The following is a 19,898-nucleotide window of genomic DNA, read 5'->3' as shown; positions in this document are numbered from 1 at the left end:
TTATCATTTTATTGAAGGTGATAACATTTTCAGTTTAGATTTTTCGCTGACATTATTTGGCAACATTTTCAAGTTGCAACTTCAAATAAAAATTGGTTTAAAGCACTAAAAAGGCGACACATATTAAAAAACAGGAAGAAATAATTTATCTAAAAACTGCAGTAGCTTCAAAATTAGTGAAAGGTATGGAACTGTATACTTAGTCATTAAACCATGAAAATGGTTCCAGTCCATCTAATTCCTTTCTTCCGACCTTCGCTCGAAGTGAATTTCACGTTTCTTACTTCGTGGCTCACTTATTTGCAATGCTTTAATTTTTTCGTTTCGTTTAGCAATACAGCTAAAGAATGTTTGCAGACCTGTGTCATATTTGACTATGAGGTTAGGTTCAGAAGCATAGATTTGCCATATCTCTGTAACAGCAACTTGGCTTCTTGATCCAAGACGCTATGCAGACACAGGCACTGTTAATATTTGGATGAGGAATGTAGAAACAAAGAACTGTCGATGCTGGTTAATACACAAATAAGCACAAAGTGCTGAAGTAACTCAGCAGGCCAGTGAGTATCTCTAGAGAACATGGATGGGTGACATTTCGGGTCGAGACCCTTCTTCAGACTGATTGTAGGGGGGAAGGAAAAAGCTGGAAAAGGGGCGAGGCAGGACAAAGCGTGGCAGGTAATAGGTCAACATTGGCGAGTCGGGTTTTTATTACAGGCAGATGGATGGAGCAAAGACCAGAGATGAGTGTCCAAGCGTTCCACACACAATAGGTTTAACCTGGAGAGGGAAGTGTGCTTGAGCAAGCTGCAGTAGGAGCAACACTTCCAGTTATTTCAAGGGATAGGAATTGAGAGAAGTTGCAATGAATTTAAACTTCCGAATGAATTTAAATTACAGTATTAAGTAAAATAATAAACAAAAATGTTTGAATAATTTTAATAATCTCCATTATTTCTGAATAATTGCAGCATTTCAAAGTCTAAAAGTGTGGTTTAATTAAAAGAGCATAGGATAATGATGTGGAACTCTCCTCCACAGGACTCTCTATTGGCTGATTGACAAAAGCTGTGCTGAGATCTTCTAGCACAGGACCCGGACTGAACTTCTGGAGTTGGAACTATCCTGGTTGTCTATGAATAGGTGGTCAACATACCCAGAAATAACCTATCATGTAAACCAAGGCTGAATCACGCAAGATGCTGATGTCTCAAGACCAATTAAGGATTTGTTTCTGACTCCATCCCCATCTCAGCGTATCGACTGATGAAACCCTCATCTGTGCCTTTTGTAGTGTTAGACTTGACTGCTGAAACACATTCCTGGCTGATTTATCTCATACTAAAATCTAAAGACTTAAGATCATCCAACGGTCTTCAACTGTGCATATCCTAACTCAACTTTGCTTGTCTCCTGGGACTGAGTTTGACGTTCAACGGTACTTTGGTTCTTTGGTACTTTGTTATCACATGTACTAAGATACAGTGAAATTCCTTTTCTGAATACCGTTCAGTAAAAATATTATTATACTTAGGCACAATCATGGTTAAGTAAAACTGTATAGGAATAGTAGACCGGGACAGGTTACAAGAGTCGCCTTGTTTTGGCACCATTTTTTAAGATTCCTCCAATCCAGTGTGGTGGCTTCTGACATGACTGGTGAGGATAATGTGGAACCACAGATACTTCCACAGATGAGGCAGGAGGAGTGTGATGGAGTGGGTGGATGGCTATTTCCATTGTTTATGCTGAGCTTCAGCATTCTTCTGAAGCACTTGAGGTTCTCAACTTCATCTTTTAGTTTAGTTTAGTTCAGTGTTTAAAGACACAGCGCAGAAAGAGGCCCTTCGGCCCACCGAGTCCGTGCTGACCAGTGATCCCTGTACACTAACACTATCCTACAGACTAGGGACAATTTACTTCTTTGGAGTGTGGGAGGAAACCGGAGCACCCGGGCAAAATCCATGCGGTCATCTGGAGAACGTGCAAACTCCGTACAAACAGCACCCGTAGTCAGCATCAAACCTGGGTCTCTGACACTGTAAGGCAGCAACTCTAACGCTGTGCCACCTTGAATGTTTCTCCTCAACTTCATAGGCCAGGTATTTCCAAGAGTCAGTGGAGATGCTGTAAATTTTACAAGGAGACTTTGAGCATTCTCTTGAATCTTTCCCTCACCATGCAGGTAATCCCTTTCCATGACAGAATGGAAAAGCAAGTGTTTTAGGTATCTGGTACCAAAATTGCAAATGACGTAGGCTGCCAAACAGCGATGACTGAGAATACTTATTGCTATCATGTTGGCCTAGGATAACCAAATTACGTGCTTCCAGTGAATTTGGAGGGGTTCACCATTGGTGGTATCAGTTATCACCTCAGCCCTCGGTCACCATCATTGACTTCTAGGTAAGGAAATCTTTGAATTTAAACTTTGTAGTCTGGATTTCTGACCACCCCTCATCTCGGCTAGTATTCTTTCAGATCTTTGCACTCCCTCTAATTCTGGAGTCCTGATCACTTCCGAACCAAGTCCATCATTGAAGGCTACGCCTTTAACTTCACACCTGTAAGCCAAGAAATACCCTCCCTAAACCTCTAGGCCTCTCTGTTGCCTTTTAAGATACTTCTTTTTCATCACATGCCTGAAAATCTCCTTGTGGCCTGACATCAAGTATACAATACATTTTGGAATGTATTGTTGTTTAAAGTATTCAATAAGTATTCAATAAAGCATTTCTGGAGAAAATGGAGAGGTGACGTTTCGGGTCGAGACCCTTCTTCGGAGTGAGAGTCACGGGAGAGGGAAACTAGAGGTATGAAATGGTACAGAACAAATCAGCGCCAGCACCGATGGCCGAGGAAAGGTGGAGGCCACAATGGTCCATTGTTGGCTACGGAAGAGGTGATAATGAAGGGATATGAACAGTGATACCAGCAGGAAAACTAGGATGGGGAGGGATGTAGAGAGAGGGAATGCAAGGGTTACTTAAATTTAGAGAAATCAATATTCATACCGTGGGGTTGTAAGCTGTCCAAGCAAAATACGGTATGAGGTGTAGTTCCTCCAATTTGCACGTGGACTCACTCTGACAATGGAGGCCCAGGATAGAAAGGTCAGTATGGGAATGGGAAGGGGAGTTAAAATGTTTGCCAACCAGGAGATCGCGTAGGTCAAGGTAGACTGAGCGTAGGTGTTCAGTGAAATGATCGCCCAGTCTGCTCTTCGTCTCATCGATATACAGGAGTGCACACTGAGAACCTTGCTGATAAGTAGCACCTTTCTGATCATCATGGTCATCACTGGGGCTGCATTGCAAATGGAATTGTTTCATTTTGAGCAAACATGCTGAGCCTATTCAAGCAAAGTTGCTGAATAATTGGCTTTGTAAGATTGCTCTGTCCAAGGTGCCTGAGCCAAATTAAGAGCATCGAAGGAGATGCTTTATCACTACATTTTAACCGAGAGATCGGCAGAGAAATTTACTGCCCATGGTGAACAGTGTGGAATGGTGAGATTTGCAGATTAATTTGGTGTGCTCTGATGAATTTGAGCACAGGTTTGGAAATTATCAAGGACTGGGGAAGGAGTTCAAATGTCTCTATTTTCAAGAATTAATTTAAGCTATCTGGAGGTTATAATGTTGAGTGAAGATTATGTGAAGATTGACTAGGCTTTGTCTCACACACAGAGTGAGAGCTGGAGAAACTGCCAACGACTATTAATGTTTGTTTTGTGTGTGTACATATGTGTGTATGTATTTATAGTGTAAGAGAATAACTGCAGATGCTGGTACAAATCGAAGGTATTTATTCACAAAATGCTGGAGCGCTTCAGCAGGTCAGGCAGCATCTCAGGAGAGAAGGAATGGGTGACGTTTCAGGTCGAGACCCTTCTTCAGTCTGAAGAAGGGTCTTGACCCGAAAAGTCACCCATTCCTTCTTTCCTGAGATGCTGCCTGACCTGCTGAATTACTCCAGCATTTTGTGAATAAATGTGTGTGTGTGTGTATATATATATATATATATATATATATATATATAGGTGACTGAACCTTTTGAGAAGGTTCCGCTTCTTCAACAACTGCAATAAGATGCTGCAGATGTTCTACCAATCGGTAGTAGCCAGTGCCATCTCCTTCACTGTGTGTGCTGGGGTAGCAGGGCCAAGGCTGCGGACATCAACAGACTGGTTCCACCAAGATGCAGGACAGAACGCCACAGGAGATCCATCTTCCCTGTGGCTATCAAACTTTACAACTCCTCCCCCTTCTGTCGTGGGTTAGATTGAGACTGAGATTGACTCCCCCCCTCCCAATCATTCCACATGCCCCAAGCCTTTCCATTCGTCACTTTAATTTCATGTTTCATGTATTTTGTGTTTTTAATGACTGTTGGCAGATCAATTTCCCTCCTTGGATAAAAAAAGTTCTATTGCATCGTTTCATATTGTATCATGTGTGTATATATCTATATCTATATATATGTATATATATATATGTGTGTGGTGCGGCTCGGCTGCGGGGCTTAACATCGCCCGGTGCAGCTCGGCTGCGGGGCTTAACATCGCCCGGTGCAGCTCGGCTGCGGACTTGACATCGCCCGGTGCGGCTCGGCCACGGGACTTAGCTGCGCAAGGCTTGGTCGCGGGCCTTTCATCGCCCGGTTCGGCCGCGAGACGTTTCAGCGCCCGGTGCGGGGACTGTGCGGGTCGGTCGGGGACGAGCTGTCTGTCCGTGGGCGTGGGGAAGAGAGTGGAAGTTTTGTTGCCTCCATCACAGTGAGGGGGTGTTTGGAGTCACTGTGATGGACGTTTGTGTTGGGGTCATGTGTCTTGTGTTCTTTTTTTTTTCTATGACTGCTATGTTGCTCTGTTATGTTATGTTATGTGTGTGTGTGTGTATATGTATGTATATATATATATATATAGACAATAGATAATAGGTGCAGGAGGAGGCCATTCGGCCCAGCACCGCCATTCAATGTGATCATGGCTGATCATTCTATATATGTGTGTGTGTATATATATGATCTATATATATGATCTATATATATGTGTATTTGTGAGTATGTGTATAAATACACACACTGAGCTTTTTTTTCTCTCTCATTTATCATATTGTTTGCAGTGTACTATGTTTACATATTCTGTCGTGCTGCTGCAAGTAAGAATCTCATTGTTCTATCTGGAACATGTGATAATAAAACCCACTAGACTCTTGATTCATCAGCGCTCAGTCCCAAATGCAGGATCCCAACTTTTCAGACATACTGCATGCCCAGCAGAAGCTTAAGTATTGGAATGAAGGTGACAAATTGAGAAATAAGTGGGGAGAGGAGTTCTGCTCAAATGCGGCCTGGTTTCTTTGCTGGATAAATAACATTCCTCGACTTTAATGAACTACTCATGGCAACTACCACAAATAGTCATTGACATGGTAAATAATGGAACAAACTGAAGAAAGGTCACGACCCGAAACATCACCTGTTCATTCCTTCCAAAGGTGTTGCCTGATATGCTGAGTTTCTCCAGCACTTTGTGTTTCGATCAGCAACCACCGTCCTCTCTCTGAATATATGTGGTGTTATTCGTGTTCTTCAGGTAGGAGGAGAGGGAGCCGAGTTTTGGCCTACGCGCCCTCGAGGTCAGCTGTAGAAGGATACCCCGGGCAGCAAAGGTGGAGGGGGTGAGGAGAGGGCGTTGGTTGCTGGTCGCCCTGGGGTGTGTCGCGGAGCCGAGCGACCAGCCGGCGGTGGGCCAGCAAGAGCAAAGAGGGACCCGTTGGTGGGGCCAGCGAGAGAAGATAAGACTGTACTACGAACCCTTGTAACTTTGTCAGCACCAGAAACGTGGTGGCTCGTTGTGTACTGCCCAGGTGAAATCTGCTGTATGATTTTACCGGATCGTATGCAAAAATAAAGGTGGCACAGCGGTAGAGTTGCTGCCTTACCACGCTTGCAGCGCCAGAGACCCAGGTTCGATCCTGACTACGGGTGCTGTGTGTATGGAGTTTGTACATTCTCCCCGTGACTGCGCGAGTTTTCTCCGGGATCTTCAGTTTCCTTCCACACTCCAAAGACTTAGACGTTTGTAGGTTAATTGGCTTGGTAGAAATGTAAAATTGTTCCCAGTGTGTGTGGGATAGTGTTAATGTACGGGGTTCGCTGGTCAGTGCGGACCCAGTGGGCCGAAGGGCCTGTTTCCGCGCTGTATCTCTAAACTAAACAAATGAATTTCAATGTATGTGGATACATGTGACAATAAAGCATTATTGAATTGAACGATGAATCATTGAACCTTGCAATCATTATTCTTTCAGTTGATCCTGTAAAATGGGATTGGCATACTCACTCTGGTGTTGTTCCTTTCTGCTTTCAGTTCAGAGATCTCTTCCTCTTTCTCCAAAAGTTGTTCCCTGCAGGCGTTCAGTTCCTTCGTTAGTGCAGCAAACTCCTGAAACACAAATACAAGACAGGCACTTAGTCTGATAGAAGTTCTGCAGGTGGTATTGTATTCAGTAATGCAGGAATGATCTGCTGTTGCTGAAGTACCATTACTTAGCCCACTTTTTACAACTGTTTAAATTGTATGCTCAAAACTACCAAGGGAAAAGTATGTCCTATAAATCCGAAAGAAATCACTCCTGCCTGAAACATCTCCCTCTTGTTTCACAGTTGAAAGCTATTTGAAACAGTTAGTTTCCATTCCATGATCACCGACCTCCATTCAATCTTCGTGAAACAGAAAGCACATTCTTAAAACATTCATGGTAAGAATGTATGCAACTGCCGAAGAATATGGAAAGGTTCCGTATAATATCAACAAAGGTAGGGCTTTTAGAGTCATAGAGCATGCAAACAGGCCCTTCGGCCCAACGCAGTCATGCTGACCAAGATGCCCCATTTAAGCTAGTCCCATTTGTCCACATTTGGCCCATATCCCTCTAAACCTTTCTTATCCATGTGCCTGTACAATTGTCTTTCAAATGATGTTATAGAACCTGCTTCAACTAGCTCCTCTGGCAACCTGTTCCATATATCCACCACCCTCAGAGTGAAAAAAAAGGTGGCCTGCTTTAGCTGCTGTTTATGTTTCTACAAAAGAATGTGGAATCTGTTAGGACTGTAGCTTTAAAAGGAAATCAGGGAAGTTCGAGTTCACAAAGTACCACATAGATATTTTTATCATTGTACTTTACAAGATGGTTACTGTCTCAAAATCTCCTGCTTTTACTCAAAACCAGCAGAAACGGAGAGTTAGAATTGAGGACAACTTGAAAGGGCTGATAAAAAAGGAAATCTGAAGAAGGGTCTAGACCCAAAACATCACCTATTCCTTTCCTCCAGAGATGTGGTCTGGCCCGCTGAGTTACTCCAGCTTTTTGTGTCTATCTTTGGTAAAAAGAAAGCTTTAAAGATCAGCAGGAGGGTTGCAAAGTGGAACATCTTGGGACTGCTGCTTCAGAGTTGAGCAAATGATGGCAGAAAGAATATCCAGCCATGGCGATTTGAAGAGGGTAGAGTAGGAATTAATCTTTGTTAGCGCAGTGTCAAAGTAATGACAGCAAAGTGGAACCCAAGCCTGCAGCCCAGAAATGAGTAAACACACCATTTGGTGCTGAGTGATGGAGACCAAGGTTATCTAATGATTGATTCCATCCTGTTCTGTACCAATGCAACATTTCATATAAGTGTTCCTGTTATAGGCAGTGGGGAGAGAAACCATGGCAGGTAACCTGCCATTTTCAGCCATTGAACCTTGTTGAGTGTTGAATATGCAGATTGGTGAGAGGGGTTTTATATTCAGATGTAATTCTATTTTCTGCCAATGGGGTGGCACAGTGGCGCAGCGGTAGAGTTGCTGCTTTACAGTGCCAGAAGCCCGGGTTCGATCCTGACTGTACGGAGTTTATACGTTCACCATGTGACCGCATGGGTTTTCCCCAGGTGCTCCGGTTTCCTCCCACATTCCAAAGACGTGCATGTTTGTAGGTTAATTGGCTTTGGTAAAGATTGTAAATTGTCCCTAGCGTGTAGGATAGTGCCAGTGTACGGGGATCGCTGGTGGACTCGGTGGGTCGAAGGGCCTGTTCACTAAAACAAAATGCAAAAATGAATTTCTGGAATTCAATAACTGAGCCAGAATATGCAGACCAAAAACCTTCCTACTTTCAAAGGATGAATTCTCGAGTGTAAACCACGAAGAGAAAGGATGACAACTGGAAAGGATTCAAACCTTTAGATCACCCCAATAGCCGACCATTGTTCATAGAATGTGGACACACAATGCTGGAGTAACTCAGCAGGTCAGGCAGCATCTCACGAAATAAGGAATGGGTGACGTTTCGGTCAAGATCCTTCTTCTGTCTGAAGAAGGGTCTCGACCCGAAACGTCACCCATTCCTTCTCTCCTGAGATGCTGCCTGACCCGCTGAGTTACTCCAGCATTTTGTGTCTTCCTTCGATTTGAATCAACATCTGCAGTTATTTTCCTACACATTGTTCATTGAATATTTACTATCGAACCTTTTATCCAATGCAGCTGAACACTTTAGCTCTGAATTGACTTTTCCATGATTTTAAGCGTTTTAAATGGATGAAATAAAAGTGAAATAGGAAGTGTTAATGCAAATACATGTTAAACATTGTCAAAAAATAAATACATTGCCCCAAATAAAATAGGTTGCTATTATACTGCAATACATACAACAACATTTTGGCAATCTTCTATAGATCCAAATATGCCAAGGCCAATAAGAAACATGTCTGTGATATGCCAAATGGTTCAGCAGCACTATTTCCCGAGCAATGCTGAATATCCCAAAGTGGTGCATTTGCTGCTATTCGGAACTAAATGACTCGAACAATACAGGTTCTGGAATGCAAAGAACAGCCTTAACAATGGTCTCCAAGAGCCATTAATTTCTTTCTTTGAACATTGTTGGTGTAGAATCCGGAGAACACAATGAGAAATTCTAGGTCAGCTTCACATTCAACAGTCCGGCTACGTGTTGACCAAACTCTCCCAGTCGCCTTGGTTTTAGTTGAAGACTGTGCAAATGCTGAAGGATCTAGTTCAGAGAGCTACAGTACGATGAACGTTGAAATCTCAATTCATGTGGTGCACAGCTAGCGCAGGAATTTCACACAGGTCGGTCAAAAGAACCAGTGGGATTTAGTCACCCAACACAAAACGATCACTGAACTTTAACTCAAAAACAACTTAGCCATGCAAAACACTTCAACATACACAATAGGGATATTGCAATAAAAACCAGATGAAGAGGAAATATTTTCCCCAACACCAAACAGTTTCTAAACAATTCCCCAAAAAACATTACCGTAGAAACTATATACTTATGACAGAGAGATGATTTGCATTTCCAATTATATAACAGTATAATGGGCCAGTTTTTGTTTGCCAAGATTATTTGTTGAGATGATCTACAGTCTCCCTGCTACAGAATCAAATTAATATATTTTAAACTTCATTTAACCAACCCTACAATCTATATGCAGCACCAGAGAAGGCAGGTTTTTTTTCATACTTTTCTCATGCTAGGATACAAACTAGATACATTACATTTAATTTCACAGCCTGTCAGTTACGATCAGATTTAAACCAAATCCTTTATATTGCTTGCTGGTCTCACTTGCAAGCTACCATACCTCAGACCATTGATGAAAATAAATGCATGGATTTCTTAAGATTTGCTTTCTTCACTACACAGCAGCTGAATGCAAAGATCACGATAAGATAGCCAAGATCAGATGATCGCATTTCAAACAGTGTTCTGAAGCCCCATTCTGGAAAACCGCCAAAAACCTTTACACCTGGCAAAGTATCATCAAAGCTTTTCTGGCTGTCATTGCTGGCCGAATGAAAATAAAATCAACTATAAACATTTAAACAGTGTCAGAGTCATTCAGCACCGAAAAAGGCCCTTCAGCCCAACTCATCCTGCCAACCGAGATGCCCAATCTAAACTCATCCCATTTGCCGCGCTTGGCCCAGACTAGCTGATATTAAACTGGGTGAATGTAGAGGTTCCATTTTATTTGAGGTTAACCCACAAAATTCAGGCACGGGATACATTGAAGGCTTAATCTTAGACCAATTATTCATTATTTACCAGAGCTGGAAGAGGGGGTTGCAAAAGGTGATAATAGGCGAGGGTGTCACAGTGGAGCAGCTGGCAGGGCCACTGCCTCACAGCACCAGAGACCTACGTTCGTTCCTGACCTCAGGTGCTGATTGTGTAGAGTTTGCACATTCTCCCTGTAACCACATGGGATTCCTCCAGGTGCTCTGGTTTCCTCCCACATCCCAGAGTTGCTGGTTTGTATGTTGATTGGTTTCTGTAAATTGTCCCGAGCATGTAGGAAGTGTGTAGAGCTCGTGTGAATGGGTGATTGATAGTCGGCGTGGACTCGGTGGGTCGAAGAGGCTGTTTCCATGCTGTTTTCTCTAAACTAAACTAAACTAAACATGCATACATGAAGCAACAATAGATGATACAATTATGCTGTGGACCATTTGAGGAGAGTGGATGATTGCTTGACTGACACTTATATTGTGAACATTACTTCAATCGTTTAACAGGCAACCATGAAACACACCAAAATACATTGGGGCCGATCAACATCAAATATAAAAGGCATGTCAAAATTCAACAAATCTTGAGTTCAATCAAAATAAACCAAAATTTAAAAAAAAAATAAGAGAGGCAGAGGTGATCCACATATCTACATGTTGCAAGATCAGAAATCTATATGATTCTTGTATATAGTTAATCAGTGATGTTACTACATTTTTTAACAATGCTCATTTCATTTACCAGCATAGCAACATTTCTCTTCAGATGATTGCTAAAGACTTTCACAAACTGTGCAGATGAAAGTCATGCACAATCAGAACAGTGAAATAAATTCACCTTAAAGTGAATTCACCTTAAGCAAAATACCTTAAAGTGTGATTTGGATTGACAATTTGATAAATTCCCTTGTCCTGCAAGACAATGTAGCACTTCACTTCACCACTGCCAGTAAAATTAATATTTATGTTACCATTGGCTGATCATTTTTGTATTTGTAAAAGGTTATAAATACCAATATCTACCAGTCCAAAAAGAATCAAGGTGCAGGTAAACAAACCCAAGGTTGAAAAAAAAAAAAAGGTTGTTAGTCACTCGACTGCAGATAAGACGCAAAATGCTGGAGAAACTCAGCGGGACAGGCAGCAGCTCTGGAGAGAAGAAATGGGTGCCGTTTCATTTCGAGACCCTTCTTCAAACACTCTGAAGAAGGGTCTGAAGAAGGGTCTCGACCAGAAACGTCGCCCATTCCTTCTCTGCAGAGATGCTGCCTGTCCCGCTGAGTTACTCCAGCATTTTGTGCTGCTTATCTTCAGTGTAAACCAGCATCTGCAGTTCCTTCCTACACACTCCTGGTCACTAGACTGCGATTGATCTGGCCATCTGAGTAACATGGTTGAACAGGCACTCTCCAAATGATTCGGGCACAATAGACAATAGACAATAGGTGCAGGAGTAGGCCATTCGGTCCTTCGAGCCCAACATTGAGAACATGTTTCCTGCCTCTAATGTGTCCAACCCCTCAATAATCTTATACGTTTCGATAAGATCCCCTCTCATCCTTCTAAATTCCAGTGTATACAAGCCTAGTCGCTCCAGTCTTTCAACATATGACAGTCCCGCCATTCCGGGAATTAACCTAGTAAACCTACGCTGCACGCCCTCAATAGCAAGAATATCCTTCCTCAAATTTGGAGACCAGAACTGCACACAGTACTCCAGGTGCGGTCTCACTAGGGCCCTGTACAACTGCAGAAGGACCTCTTTGCTCCTATACTCAACTCCTCTTGTTATGGCCAACATTCCATTGGCTTTCTTCACTGCCTGCTGTACCTGCATGCTTCCTTTCAGTGACTGATGCACTAGGACACCCAGATCACGGTGTACGTCCCCTTTTCCTAACTTGATACCATTCAGATAATAATCTGCCTTCCTATTCTTACCACCAAAGTGGATAATCTCACACTTTTCCACATTAAACTGCATCTGCAAAGCATCCGCCCACTCACACAACCTGTCCAAGTCACCCTGCAACCTCATAGCATCTTCCTCACAGTTCACACTGCCACCCAGCTTTGTATCATCTGCAAATTTGCTAATTTGCACCTGGCAAAGTAACACTTGTAATGGCCCAGTAAAATTATTGCCACTCTTTTGGGATACAAGGTTCATTAAAGAAAGCGTGGAAATTAAGGCAACGTGAAGAATACCAAGTACAAATTTCAAATCAGAGCCATGTTGCGCCATTATTAATATAAATTCAACTACTCCCACTCATAGCTATAATTATGATTAATTAAGCATGTTGTTCAGCAGAAAACAATAAGATAGAAGACTTCTACTCAGCAACAGCAAGATTTGCCAAGAGACGTGACATTAATTCTTCACACAATCATCTTTTTACCTTAGTCTGCCTTGTTAAAGTATCTGATTATTAATGAGATATAATTATTGAATGTTGAAGCTCTACTGGTGCACTGCTAAAATATCCATTTATTTTCTATAAGAACAAGTCGCAGGTCAATTCATTGAATCTAATTCAATCCGGTAAACATTCAAGCTTGGCCCACGTAATACATAGCAAACATTATGAGAAACTAACGTTGTACAAATATAAGAAATTCATTTCATTTTCACCTGTAATTAAGTGTATGCTTGATTTTCCTACTTTTTCACTGTCTGCTCATGGAAACATGAATAGAAAATAGAACAGTACCAGCACAGGAAAAATCCCCATGGCTCACAATGTCTGTGCCGAACACAACACCAATTTAGTTTCATTTAGATAGACACAAAGTGCTGGAGTATCTCAGTAGGTTAGGCAGCATCTCCGGAAAAAAAGAAATGGGGATGTTTCAGGCTGAACCCTTTTTCAGACTGAAGGCGGGAAAGAGGGAATGCAGGGGTTACTTGAAATTAGGGAAACCAATGTTCATACTGGGTTGTGAGCGGCCCAAGCTAAATATGAGCTGCAGTTCCTCCAATTTATGTGTGTGGCCTCACGCTGACATTGGAGGAGGTCAGGCCAGAAAGGTCAGTATGGGAATGGGAAGGGAAGTTAAAATGTTTGGCAACTGGGAGATCGCGTTGGGCAAGGTGGACTGAGCGCAAATGTTCAGCAAAACAATCACCCTGTCTGCGTTGTCTCACTGATATATTCACATCAATAACAACGGAAACAGTCGATGAGGTTGGAAGAGGCTATCCAGTGAACGAAAAAACTATTTATGATTATAATCAAGCCATCCACAGTGTACAGATACAGGAAAAAGGATAAATGACGGTATAACGTTTAGTACAAGATTAAGTCCAGCAAAATCTGATGAAAAATAGCAGGAAAGAAAAACTGCAGATACTGGTTTAAAACGAAGGTGGACACAAAATGCTGGAGTAACTCAGCGGGTCAGGTAGCATCTCGGGAGAGAAGGAATGGGTGACGTTTCGGGTCGAGACCCTACTTCAGACTGATTAAAGATAGTTTGAACTTGTTCAATGAGGTAGATGGGAGATCTGGACTGCTCTCTAGTTGGTGAGAGTATAGTTCAGCCTCAACATCTGTCTGCATGTAGCCTGTATCTCTCAATTCCCTGCCTGTTCATGCATCTGTTTAAATGCATCTGCGTATCTGCTGCCACCACTTCTCCTAGCAGCGCGTTCCAGACACCTACCATTCTTCATGTAAAAACTTGCCACCTAAATCCGTTTTAAACTTCCCCTCCCCCCCCCCGCCTCACCTTAAAGCTATGCGCTCTCATATTTGACACTTCCAGCTTTGGAAAAAGACCCTGACTACGTACCCTGTCTATGCCTCTCATAATTGTATTTACTTCTATCAGGTCAACCTCAAATGCTTCAGAAAAAACAATTCAAATTTGACCAACCTCTCCTTATAATTAATGCTCTCTAATCCAGGCAACATCCTGGGGAATGTCCTCTGCACGCTCTCTAAAACCCCACATCTTTCCTGAGTTGCGGTACCAATATTGCACACAATGCTCCTAATGTGGCCTAACTAAAGTTTCACACAGCTACAAAATGACTGCCCGACTTCTCTACTCACCTTGCCCAAGGAGAGTAAGGTAACGTGCCTCAATACCTCAACACCTACAGTTCGGTGGCACTAATGTGCGTGGTGATGAAGTGCTTTGAGAGGTTGGCTATGGTACACATCAACTCCTTGCTTAGCAAGAACCTGGACCCACTACAATTTGCATACCACCACAATAGATCAATGGGAGAGATGCAATCTTGTGGGCTCTGCACTGGATCACTTAGACATATGTTAGGTGTTGTTCATCGAATACAGTTCGGCATTCAACACCATCATCCCCTCCAACTCTGTTACCAATCTCAGGAACTAAGTCTCAGTGCATCCTTTTACAACTGGATTCTTGACTTCTACATCAACAGAACATAATCGGTGTGAATTGGCAACAACATTTCCTCCTCGATAACCATTAGCACAGGAGCACTTCATGGCTGTGTGCCCAACCTCCTGCTCTACTCACTCTGTACTGTCATGACTGTGTAACCAGACACAGTCCCAACCCCATCTTTAAAGTTGCCAACACCACCGTTGTTGGATGAATTATGGATAATGATGAGTCAGAGTATAGGAAGGTGATCGATCAACTGACCAAATGGTGCCAGGACAACGACACTGCTCTTATCATAAGAAAAACCAAGGAGTTGATTGTTGATTTTGGAAGAGGAAGGCCGAGGATCCACAAACCTGTCTTCGCCAATGGGTCGGCGGTGGAGAGAGTCAACAACTTCTAATCCCCGGGCTTGCCAGATCTCTGAAGGTCTGTTGGGATCCAGCACTTTGATACCATCATAAAGAAAGCCCATCAACGCCTCTTGAGAAGATTTGGTATGTCGATGAATACTCGTCTAAACTTCCACTGGTATGTGGTAGAGAGCACATTGGCTGGTTGCGTCATGGCCTGGTTCATTGACTCGAACGCCCAGGAACAAAGGAGATTATAAAAGGCGGTGAACACCACCCAGTCCATCACGGGTACTGACCTCCCCACCATCGAAGGGGTCTATCGGAGGTGCTGCCTCAAAAAGGCAACCAGCATCATCAAGGACCTCTCGAATGTCTCCCCATCGCTCCCCCCAAAAACACTCATCGCCTCAACAACTCTCTCCCCCAATTTGTGAAGCTCTTTAAAATCCATCCTTTGACCTAATAAACTCTAATATGGCTCTGTACGAAATCCTGTTTGACAATGTTGACATGAAGTGGTTTTGAATTTATCACTTTACAAATGCAAGGTGTTCTTTCGGGCAGAGTTTGAAACAAAAGCAGGATTTATTATGCAGAGTTGTAGAGAAAAGAAGGGGATATTTCTGAAGATATATAAACTATTGATTAGGCCATAGTTGGAATACTGTACATGGCATTCACCTGCACAGTTTGGGATATCAGTCCAGTTTGAGCAGGTCCAGCAAATCCACGTGCTGTTCAGATCCTTCCTTGCCCACACTTGGTTAGTTTGAATCCAGAAGGCCCAGACATTATGGGCCGAAGGGTCTGTACCTCTGTTGTACTGTTCTATGCTCCATATTGTAAACTTGCTGTCCAATAGACTGGCACGCCGTAAATGCAAACATCGGCAGATCATATTAAGACTGCTGAGAAAAGCTGCAACAGATGGCAAAGCCATTTCACTAGCTTTGTCATCTTTCAAATCTGTCAAGCTTTTGAAGTGCTTCTGAATGTCTCTGACATTTGTATCTATTCTCCTGGGCCAGGTCGATCAGACCTGATAGCTGGGTTTGTTGTGATTTCCTGTCAGCGTTCTGCCTTGTACACGAACGGTTAAACGTTTCCGACTGGTTGCTTGCTCAACAGGACAATACTCAGGGTTGCTTCTGGGTGCTGCACCTCTTTCAGTTCAGGAGTTTGTTCCGATCTGCCCTTGTGTTCTTTAATGCAGGGGCTACATAGAAACATAACTAGGCCTCCAGCCATTGTTCATTAATGCAATTGAGGTCATAAAATGTGCTTCTTGCAATGATCCAATGCTTAACTCCATGTCAACAGTGCAAAATATCTGGAAGCAACTGTATATTCCATACTAGTAGCCAAGCCTGAATTTACCCCCTTCAGTGTTTGAACTAAATCATGAAGTGTGAACTGCGTCAGATAACCTGAAATTAAGGCTTCAAATTAACGATTTGAAACGATAGTTCCTCAAAGTGCTTATTTGCAATTACAATGTCAACAGGCACATCAAATATGCAGTTTTACGCAAATTAATGTTTTGCCCAACCTCAAGTCAGGAAAGTCAAATTTTATTCTTTATTTTGTTTCTCCCTCATGATTGGCTGCTGTACACTGCCTCTGAATACTTTGAATATTCAAGAATATTTAGCTTAGTTTAGTTTAATAATTACTATTTTAGTAATACAGCACGGAAACAGGCCCTTTGGCCTCTCAGGTCTGCACCGACCAGCGACCACCCCACACACTAGCACTATCCTACACACTAGGGACAATTTACAATTTTTACCAAAACCAATTAACCTACAAACCTATACATCTTTCGAATGTGGGAGGAAACCGGAGCACCCAGAGTATACCCACGCGCACACGGAGCGAACGTACAAACTCCGACCAGACAGCACCTGTAGTCAGAGTCGAATCCAGGTCTCTGGCGCTGTAAGGCAGCAACTCCACCGCAGCGCCACTGTGCCACCTTGAATATGAACACCAAGTGAGGGGAATAAATGAAACAGATTATGGACAGGGTCAACACTTTCCTCCCACATTCCCAAGGCATGCAGGTTTATAGGATAATTGGCTTCTGTAAATTGCTCCTAGTGTGTTGGATGCGCAAGTGGGATAAAAATAGAACGAGTGTACGGGTGATCAATGGTTGGCATAGACTCGGTGAGCTGAAGGGCCTGTTTCCACGCTGTATTTCTAAACTAAACTCTAAACTAAAATAAACATGGAATGGGGAATGAATGTTGAATTCGATCTGTAGAGCAAAGACTGAGAACTGTGGACGGCAGCTGCAGAGATGCAGTAACACAGCACTGTTAAAGGTGAAGGATTCTAAAGTTGTTTCCAAGGTGCAAGATAGCCTGACTAGGACAATGCAAGGTAGACACAAAATGCTGGAGTAACTCAGCGGGTCAGGCAGCATCTCTGGAGAGAAGGAATGGGTGATGTTTCGGGTCGAGACCCTTCTTCAGATAATGCAAGCTCTGATTTTAATTGGACAAAAGCACAAATGCAGTGCAGTAAACAGGATGACTTAGATGAAAGCAGGAATAAACCACTTAAGAAGTTTACCTTTGTTACATTTGAATTGGAGTTTTGGTATTATAAAGATAGATACGTAGGTTAAGATAAATGGGCGGCTCGATGGCACAGCGGTAAAATTCTCCCTGTAATTGTTAACTTTGAACATAAAACATAATCTACAATCTTCTTGAAATAAATGACTTTGAGTTATACTTTTAAATTAGAAGGGGCTTATGGTGCATGAAGATTATGCCAATTGTGATTTGCCATTTTGTTGATTCAATATCAGCATGCTTTAGGTATCACTGGCCTCCAAGAGAGAGATTGACACTTCTGCCCCATATGGTCAAACACAAATGGCAAAGACAATTCAAGTCACGACCTAGGATCTTGCAAACTGTTGATCTCTGTGCCAAAAGATAGACAAACATGAAAACTACAGTTAGCTGTTGACTTATTTCCGCCCTCCAAAATAGCCGAGCAAGCCATTCAGTTGTAACATAACAGCTCTATTAAAAAATAATAAGTTAAGAGACTGATGCAGTATTAAGACACATTGGCAGCATGATTTGAGGATCCTACAGCTGAACATGAAGTACAAACAAGTCAAATAAATTGAACTGGAGTGACAACTCAGCAAGTATTACATTTTCCATCAGCTACTGCCATGCCTGATTCTTTGATGTTGTTACAATGCCGCTGGTCCCGGTGTCTGATTTAAGAAGGTGTCACTTTTTTACAGATGATGGATGCCGGTGATGCTACGTCCTGGAGCTCCTTCCATTTGACAAGACCTTTGAAGATGCACATTGTTCAGTGGAATTGACCACCACGAAATAAGGTCCTTGTAGCCACACTCCCTTTCAGAAACAATCTGCTTTAAAGGCACCTTTAAACACACTGATAGCTGTTAACATGTTGGTATCTTGGTATCATGACACGTCCAGTGAGCTCATGACTTCTGAACGTGTCTTGTTCATCAAACTCCCTTTTCCTCAGTGCCAACCGTTGCACTTGTACATTGAAAGTATCAGCTTCCTTGAGAATTGACTCCCAAAACATGCGTCTTACTCCATGTTTTCTGGGGTCAAGGAGCAGCCTTTCTTTGCATTGTACACTCTAGCCAGGATAATGAAGGACCTCAGTTTTGCAGACGCTCAGCATGAAGGTCCATTCCTTCATTTATTAAGATTATTAAGGGGTTGGACACGTTAGAGGCAGGAAACATGTTCCCAATGTTGGGGGAGTCCAGAACAAGGGACCACAGTTTAAGAATAAGGGGTAGGCCATTTAGAACTGAGATGAGGAAAAACTTTTTCAGTCAGAGAGTTGTGAATCTGTGGAATTCTCTGCCTCAGAAGGCAGTGGAGGTCAATTCTCTGAATGCATTCAAGAGAGAGCTGGATAGAACTCTTAAGGATAGCGGAGTCAGCGGGTATGGGGAGAAGGCAGGAACGGGGTACTGATTGAGAATGATTAGCCATGATCACATTGAATGGCGGTGCTGGCTCGAAGGGCCGAATGGCCTCCTGCACCCATTGTCTATTGTCTATTTACACTCAAAACAAGTCGATGATGACATGGAACTCAGCCTCTAAACGCACACTTATGTAAATGTCAGGTGCATTCTGCAGCATGTTTGCAGAGGTTGGCCCATCTTGGTTCTTGAGTGGAGTTGATGTAAATTAAATAGATTTCCATTTGTCCGGTAGGTCAGTTCCACTCGAGTGGAAACTTGTTGGAATTGAGGTGCAACGGAGTGGCGAGAATAGCGTAGAAGTGATGACATACTAATTGGATCTAATTCTAACCGGTTGATTGGGATCACAGCTTGCACGACGTTGGGCACCAAATATAAAATGAATACAAGTTGTGAGGGTAGTCATACTTGAGGAGAATGCTTCACGCATTTTTTTAGAGATACAGCTCGGAAACAGGCCCCTGTAGATGGCTCGATTTGTAATCGATTGTAATCATGTGTTGTGTTTCCGCTGACTGGATAGCACGCAACATGTGTCAGCCACCGAGTCCATGCCGAACATCAAACACCTGTTCACACTAGTTCTATGTTGTCCCAGTTTCACATCCACTCCCTACACACACGGGGTCATTTATAGAGACAAATTAACCTGCAAACCCGCACATCTTTGGGATGTGGGAGGAAACCTGAGCACCCAGAGGGTATCCACTGGATCACAGGGAGAACACAAGTGCAAATGCCACACAGATGGCACCCAAGGTCAGGATCGCACCGGGGTCTCTGGTTCAGTGGGGCAGCAGCTCTACCCCCTGTGACACTGTGCCATCCGATTCATGGAGTCAAAGGTATCAGTCAGTACCACACAATGTTTGATGTTGCTCTCTGCATTTTAAAGTTAGTTGGCAGGTGAATGCAGAGGTCTGAAGCCACAATTCAAAGAGCAGGGTCAATGATGAGGGGGGATTTTATTGAAACATATAAGGTAATTAGGGGATTGGACACATTAGAGGCAGGAAACATATTCCCAATGTTGGGGGAGTCCAGAACAAGGGGCCACAGTTTAAGA

General features: G+C 42.9%; 1 protein-coding gene across 9 annotated transcripts in view; it reads right to left on the bottom strand.

Annotated features, from left to right (window-relative positions):
- The window catches only part of ppfia4 (PTPRF interacting protein alpha 4), a 461,362-nt gene that overhangs the window by 144,762 nt on the left and 296,702 nt on the right, over window positions 1-19,898 (bottom strand). For 8 of the 9 annotated variants that reach the window (XR_013548847.1, XM_078420653.1, XM_078420654.1 and 5 more), the window contains exon 2: window positions 6,350-6,451. The exons of the other annotated variant lie outside the window; for it this stretch is intronic. Coding sequence is in view for 7 of the 8 variants with exons in the window: in XM_078420653.1 (XP_078276779.1) it covers window positions 6,350-6,451 (102 nt within the window). In the remaining variant the exon portion in view is untranslated. The remainder of the gene's footprint in view (window positions 1-6,349; window positions 6,452-19,898) is intronic. 9 annotated transcript variants of the gene reach the window in all.

The sequence above is a fragment of the Rhinoraja longicauda genome, chromosome 24 (assembly GCF_053455715.1).
Source record: "Rhinoraja longicauda isolate Sanriku21f chromosome 24, sRhiLon1.1, whole genome shotgun sequence".
Lineage (NCBI taxonomy): Eukaryota > Metazoa > Chordata > Chondrichthyes > Rajiformes > Arhynchobatidae > Rhinoraja > Rhinoraja longicauda.
The sequence above is the reverse complement of the archived record's forward strand: the minus strand, read 5'-3'. Positions and strand labels throughout refer to the sequence as shown.